This window comes from Pygoscelis adeliae, unplaced genomic scaffold (assembly GCF_000699105.1).
Source record: "Pygoscelis adeliae isolate BGI_AS28 unplaced genomic scaffold, ASM69910v1 Scaffold174, whole genome shotgun sequence".
NCBI classification, from domain to species: domain Eukaryota; kingdom Metazoa; phylum Chordata; class Aves; order Sphenisciformes; family Spheniscidae; genus Pygoscelis; species Pygoscelis adeliae.
Genome location: NW_008824676.1, coordinates 4,536,192 through 4,543,918, shown reverse-complemented (window position 1 = coordinate 4,543,918; position 7,727 = coordinate 4,536,192). Strand labels below are relative to the sequence as shown.

Genomic DNA, 7,727 nt, shown 5'->3' with positions numbered 1-7,727 from the left:
AAAATGGGGGTTATGTTTCCCCTTTTCCAGTCAGTGGGAACTTCTCCAGACTGCCACGACTTCTCAAATACGATGGATAGTGGCTTAGCAACTTCATCCGCCAGTTCCTTCAGGACCCGCAGATGGATCTCATCGGGTCCCATGGACTTGTGCACCTTCAGGTGCCTTAGATGGTCTCCAACCTGATGTTCTCCCACAGTGGGTGGCTCTTCCTTCTCGCAGTCCCTGCCTGTGCCTTCCGTGGCTTGGGCAGTGAGGCTCAAGCACTTGCCGGTGAAGACCGAGGCAAAAAAGTCATTGAGTACCTCCGCCTTCTCCGTATCCCGGGTAACCAGGTCACCCATTTCATTATGGAAAGGGCCCACATTTTCCCTCGTCTTCCTTTTATCCCCGATATACCTGAGCTATATTTAAGAAACGTCTGAAATCCAACTTATTCTAAAGTATACACTTTAAAAAACAGGAATAAAAAAAATTGTTCTTACTCTCTTTTGCGGTTTCTGTTGAAGAAATTGGCCCATTCAGAACAGGTCTTTTTACTTCCCACCCAGAAGACTGGAGATATGCCAACAATTAATGTCAGCAAATATTTCATCAGAAACAAAAATATTTCTGGTCTTGCTAGTGCCTTTGCCTAGAAAATAACAAAGTTTAATAAATGCAAAGAAGAAAATATACTTGTTGATTTATTTTTTAAAGGCAGAAAACGCATTATGTAAAAGAGAGACTTTCTCCTTACGGCTGTTCTTCTTTGTTGAGGCTTGCACTGCGGACAAATGTTAGACATGTACAGTCAAGTCAGACCTGGTTAATGTCTACAGCTGAACACACAGAGAGGAGATTAGTCAGAAGGAAATACTTTTCTTTTAAATTGAAAGGAAAGATTATTTGGGGGGTAATAGTATTAGTAACCATGTTCTTCAGAGATAGTTTGTATGTATAAGATTTATCCCTTCAACTTAAAAGAAACAGTTAAGTGGATGAGTTGGGAGTTAATCAGATTAGACAGCATCTTCAAGGAGCCGCAGGGAACTACATAGTAGTTTTCTGTTTGTTGCAAAATTAATCCACCTATTTGCAGAACTGGATCATAGGAGCTGAGACATTTAACTCAGTAAGATTATTATCTTCTGGTTCCATGCTGCAAATTTAATTTACATTACCTGGCTTATCTGCCAGTCCCATCTATGAAAGTCACTATTTTTCATGGCCAGGTAACATTAGCTACTTAAACTGAAGTTTGTTTTTATTTGGGTTTGATCTGGCCAATGTAATAAAAGTGTACAAGCTAGCTCAGGTAAGCCAAGGCCAAGCACGCCACTTTAAGCTACTCCATAGTTAGCACATGCTTTTTATTACAGGGACAGATCCCATTAAGTATGTCTTTGTGTAATATTCCCTGTTGCTATTTACTCTTTCCAATAGGTTAATTAAAGGCTGAGAAGACATGCTCTTTCTGCCTTATTATGCCAAGCTGTTACATTTCAGCACTACAAAACAAGGGTTTTTTTAAAAAGCATAAAAGCCTTGTTTTCAACCTTGTACATTTTGGACCATTTAGGTTGATACAGAGCTCAGCACAAAACCCGTTGAAGACAAAGTGCACTTGTTAAGAATGGTAATAGAAGCACAAATAACCAAGAAGTCTGTGAGCCGTGCTACTCTCAGCTTACACTGACTTCAATACAGAGGATATAGAGGATGTTTAAGAATGGGGAAGGATCAAGCCTTATCATTCCATAATGCCTGTGTTTATATTCCTCTTTTTAATGATAGTTTATTGCAGTAAAAGCATAGATGCTAAGTGCAAAGCCATGAAAGAAGACATGAGACAATTGCACTTCTCTTAGTGATGATGTCTTCTTTTGTATTTGTTCTTAAATGGAAAGAAACAAACCACAAATTACTTGCGATTGCAGGGAGTTTTGTGTACTTACAAGAGATTTAATCCATAGAGAGTACTGAACATAGGCAGATGCACTTTAAAAGCCTTTCCAAGGAAGTTTTTGTTTGTTTGTTTGTTTGTTTTTTAAGAGTCAAATGTTAAATAGGAATACCTCCGCAATTTAAAGTGCTGTTGGGTTGTTTGGTTTTTTCTTTTTTTTTTTTTGGTTGGGTTTTTTGAAGATTTCTTCACATTACTGAACATCAGCCCACAAATGACAGCTATCATGGAAAAAAATATACTGGAAATTTGTTTTGTAATTTCAAGTGTTTTACACTTCTACTCTTTGAAGAAAAAAAGATGAAAATTATTTTAAATCTATGTTTATAAGCAACATTTTAAATGCAATTTAGATTCAATTTTCAGGAATCATTATTTCAGCTTCAACTGAAATCGATGCAAACTCACCTTGGTTACTTTGATACTAGGCACCCAAATACCGAGCAACCACTTTTAGGAATAGATGTTGTAAAGAACGATCCTCCCCCCGGCACAATTTGTAACATGAAGTTCAAATATTGTAAAGTTTATATATTCCCTTTAGAGCTGTGAGTTGGAATTTAATTGCTGAGTGCTATCAATTTGTGAAAAATTTCAAAGCAAAAGTATGATACCACCGATTTTGACTTAAAAAGCAACTAATCACTGCATGTTCTTGAACTGATTACTCAATGTGAAAATAATTAACTAACTTGCAGGGAGGATACAGTGGTGCATCATGGTTTTTGCCAATTAACTTTCCCGTATTATTTATAAAGGAAACTGCTACTTGCCTGATAAGGACAAGGAATATGGTACTGGTCACAGTGGTCAAACACCCAAGTCGTTTCCCAGATTTTCCGGTTCACCAGTTCATAGACATAACATCCAAGAAGTGCTACAAGTGGCACCAAGTATAAACCACTAAAAACTCCAATTCGGATCATAAATTTCTTTAGCTTCTCCTGGTTTCTGCCATCATGCTGTATGACTTGCCGCACGTGATTTAAAGAAATAATACCAGCTAAAAGAAGAGAGAGACCGAAAAAAACACAAAGGCACAACGGCAAAAGCACAAAGTACAGAGAGGCATCCAGATCGTAGAGACCCACAAAACAAACTCCACTGATATTGTCCCCTTCAACTTTGTTCATTGCAAGGAGCATAATGGTTAGAAAACCAGGTATTCCCCACGCAACCGCGTGGAACCACATGGCCTTTTGCGCAATAGCTTCACAGCTCCATTTTCTTCCCGCTGCAAGGAACCAAGTGATTGTAAGAATCACCCACCATATAGTTCCTGCCATAGTGAAAAAATACAAAACCATGAAAAGGACAGTACAGGCTTTGTTTTGGGAGCCAAGAACAACTGTTTCACCAATTTCTAACTTATCATCTGCCTCGTTACAGGCAGTTCTGTTCCCAAGTAAAAATCCGATAAAGTACATTAGAGAGACTATGCTATAACAGACGGAGTAATAGATGATCGGCCTCTCTGGGTACCTAAACCTTTTAACATCAATCAGAAAAGTCAGGAATGTGAAAAGCGTAGCACAAAGACAAAAGATTGAAACTATTCCAATGAAGCTTTTTGCAACATCCAATTCATAATTTTTGAAGTACATATTGGGACACGGGGGTGCACACTGATCAATTCCTAGAAACTTGTAGCCTTGTCCATTGGTAGTGTGTAGGTGTCGTGGACACCAGAATCCATAATCCCTTCGGGTCTGGCCCAAGGTCTTCTGAGTTCCATGTACGTTTGTGGTTACAGCAGCAGTGGCAGGAACAGTCTCATCACAATTGACTAGTCTACATAAATAAACAGAAGAGGAAATATCTTAATATCCCTCATTCTCAACTATAATTATTTCTTAGAAAAGAAAATCTGATTCTAAGCACTGATAAATTTTATAGATAATGCAAAATGTGCATTATGTGAAAAAAATCAGGTGGCATTTTAAAAAACAGACTTCAAATATTTTCAGTTTAGAAGACTATTCAAACACAGCTATTTAACTGTTGATCTCTACCTGTTGTTTTATTGCTTATGAAACACTATTCAAATTGCAATTGTTCTTCTAGAGTCTTAAAGTCTACTAAACTTTTACATATGTACATAGAAATATTTACAGTAGTTGTTTTTTTTTAATCTGGATGACAACAGACTGTTGGAGGCAGCAAACGATCTTGTCAAAATGCAAGCTTCAACCAAGAAACAAAGAAGGTTGACGGTATCTAGAATTAACTGATGTTAATTAGTATATGATTATTACTACAATTTTTTGTGTTATAGTGGTATTTCATTGTCAACAACAATAAAACTACCTAACTGAAAAAGACAAAAGCAAAAAATATAAGCATTGTAAAAAATTATCACTATTTTAGCAATTTTTTCCTAGCTCCACAGTGTTAATTTAAAAATTGCTCAAGACTCAATTGCTCAAGTCTTTAATTGCTCAAGGGTTTAATTGGACACAATATATGACCTTTTTATATGGTTACTATAGTATTAGCAATGTTGGACATATTTTCAAACTAGATTATGTAAGTATAACTCAAACAGGTAAGCATTCACTCAAAATGGGATTTGTATTTATAAGCATTCCGAGTTTAAGCATATATTTAAAAAGAACAAGTTTTGCATTCTAGCTTTTAAAGCAAGATTCTGTTGTCTCAAAACATTCTTTGTCAAACGCTATTGTAAGAGTCCGTCAATGTCAGTTTGCAAGCTCAGCTTGAGCTAAAAAAACCTTCAGTTCTTTCTTTCTCTGCATTATCATGCCGTCCAAAGAAATCCACAGTAATCATTAAGAAAACTGATTCTGTAGCAGGTTCTTTCATTAACCATGGGCCGGACCAGTATGCACGGGAACAGCGTGAACTTTATTCACCCACGTCTTAATAGGCATTATGCATGTCTGTAAGAATACAAGAGTGTGAATCTCAGGATTCTGGTTACTGCTCATCCTCACGCCAGCTTCTCTTCCATGGGTTCTAGCAGCAGGATGTCTGCCGTTGTAAGAACATCCTGCATTACAAGGACTTCTCCATATCAGCTATTGGGGAGACATCATATGCTCTGTTTCACATATGAACAGAGCAGGTTCATTTTCAGTAAATGCTAGCAGTAATAGAATAATTTAGAGCCGCAGTGATTCCTGCAAAAATGTAATTTGATTTAAAATGTCATTTGAAACATATATAGAATAACTGGATTCACTTGCAATTTTTCTAATTTTCCAAAACAATTCTTGAAGACATTTGCTGCGCTGAGTGGCACTACTGTTGCATAGGAGCTCACACTGGATAAGAAAAGTTGATGCCTTCTTGTTTCAAAACCCCACAACTTCATTTTTCTGCAGAACTAACGGAAAAAGCGTTAATGCCATCTGTCATGTTCACTCCGATACGGATTTCTACCAGAGATCACAACACAGGACTACCGTCCCAGGTCTCCCTCAGCCCTATCACAGATTAGTAACTGCATGGGGGTTAGAAATATGATTTGAGTTTCCACTCTCTGCTCCTTTCCTGTACTTCTTGCCCTGACTTGTGTTAAAAAAAACCCATCTGGCCTTAATCGTTTATAAATATCTGCAATTGAAGGTCAGAATCTCAAGAAGATTACACTGGAGTGTTTTCAGTGGTTTCCACTGAATATATAGAGACTCATCTTTTCCCCAAGTGTAGTATTAACTGTCTTTTCTCTGGAACAGACACGTGAACATCTTTGAGAAAAAGGTGAAATTTAAAAAAAAAGGGACTTTTGGCAGGCAGTACAGGAAAAGCAATACAAGATTGAATTTGCACGTTTAAGTAGTTAGGAGTAAGAGAAGGCTTCCACTATTTAGTGTTCTGTGTCCATTCAAATATAGACTATTTTATATTTCATTATTTTATGAGCAGTTATTTATAATACCCCCATGAAGTAAGTATGATCATCCCTAGTTTAGAGGTCAGAAACCAAAGTAAAATCTATGCTGTAACAGTTAATATTTTAAGAAACTTATAGTAAAAAGCTCCTTTTTGCAGTGATATGAATACTGAAAAGAACTGCTGCAGAACTTTGTTGCAACAAAGTCACAAGAAGAAAATGCAGGGGATCATCTGAATAATGAAAAAGTTTTAATAAAAAAATAGTCCTATGCACCAGTGATGAGGAACATACAGCAAGGAGATACTTAACATTCTGTCTCAGATTTTCAACTCAGTCTAAGTCAAATATGAAAATATCACCCCACCCACCATCTGTCAACATGAAAAATACCCCACCTGGTACATTCCAGCTCTTCAGGCCATGTAATTCCAAAAGTGTCCATCAACTGCTTACAGTCAGAATACACTTTCTCACAGAGGCTTCGACAAGGGTGAATCACATGAACTTGCTCCAGGCAGGCAGGGACAAAGGCTTTGCACAGAAATGTGTGGACGTCTGGTGAACAGTGAAGATTCATAACTGTAAGAAAAGGCTGCAGGGAAGAAAAAGGCTTCGGTTAGTAAATTTAAAAAGAGAATTCAAGGCATCAAAACTGACTTTCATCACTATGGCTCACATTTGTTCCCCTGTAGGTTTGAAAAGGTACTAGAAAATAGTGTTTGTTCAGCAGTTGTGAAAGAGCAAAACCCGGTGGCCTGAGCAGCGAGAAGCTCCGTTAGCACATCTAGCCCAGCCCCGGCCCTTGGATCTTGGCCAACCTGTAACTATTCAAACCTGGTCCTTCCTATTTGACAATATTAGAAATCTGAAAGGTAGTATGAAAGCCCAAGATTTTTTAAAAAAATAGGGTAAAACATTAAGTTTCTATGTTCACCAGTCAGCTTCTAAATAAGTGCCCTGACATTTTTAAAGGTGGTCTGTCCCTGTACTTTCTGTTAAATTACATTTTCAGTCCTAAGTGGTGTGTGACACTCCTCATCTTCTCTTGTGCTAGAGAGGTTTGGGTTTTTTTGATTAAAGAGGTCCAAATATCAATATTCCTCATTTAAAACATTGCATTTCAAAATCTCAGCATGACTGAGAATTTCTCTATCTGTATCACCGAGCACCGGGCAGTGAATAACCGATGACTGTTCTTACTAGAGAATTCATAGAATGAAATTTAATGCAACCCTTTTTTCCCCCCAATTCATTCAATCCATTATTTACAGCCAGACAGGCTTTTAAGGAAAAAAACCCAACCTTCAACTTTATCAACTTTATTATTAGGGAAAATTATTTTAGCCGAAATACTACCGCATATGCAAACTTCAGACAAACCAGAAGCTGTTGGTCATTTTTGCAACTGCTGCGTTGTTGTAAGGGCAGCTAATTGAAGGAAGCAAGTGATGACACGCTAACAGCATCCATTGCCAGGCGCGCCCTGTACTTCTAAGCGGGCCGCATGTCTACAGCAACGGGGCCAAGAGAAGGGAGCGGAGGTGCTGGGGGGCTGTGTAAGCAGGCCCTCGTCTTAGCGAGCACAGGCAGAAACAAAACTGAAGAAGCCAACCTCGCGCCGGTGACCTGTTGGTGACTCTCTGGACATGTGGAGACCAGATCACAGATCAGCTAGGGCCAGGAGGCGCCAGGCATTGCCAGGACACAGGGCACACATACGGCGCGCCGACATGTCACCCACGCAACGAGCGGTGGGGCGGCAGGCCGGCGGGGGTGCGCAGAACGGATCGGCTCCTCCACCCCGCTCACCGGGGCTGCAGAGACTGCCCAGCAAAAAGGAAGGGAAGCAGAGCGGGCTGGTGGGGCGTGCGTGCGTTGGCAGGCTCCGACCTCGCTGGTGCTCAAACAAGCCCCAGCCTTCGG

At 39.1% G+C, this 7,727-nt stretch overlaps 1 protein-coding gene across 1 annotated transcript in view; it reads right to left on the bottom strand.

The window, feature by feature from the left end:
* FZD6 (frizzled class receptor 6) overlaps positions 1 to 7,727 on the bottom strand; it is a 34,875-nt gene that overhangs the window by 5,092 nt on the left and 22,056 nt on the right. Inside the window, 3 exon segments of the mRNA XM_009323090.1 lie at positions 486 to 634; positions 2,719 to 3,736; positions 6,200 to 6,396. Coding sequence (XP_009321365.1) covers positions 486 to 634; positions 2,719 to 3,736; positions 6,200 to 6,396 — 1,364 coding nt within the window.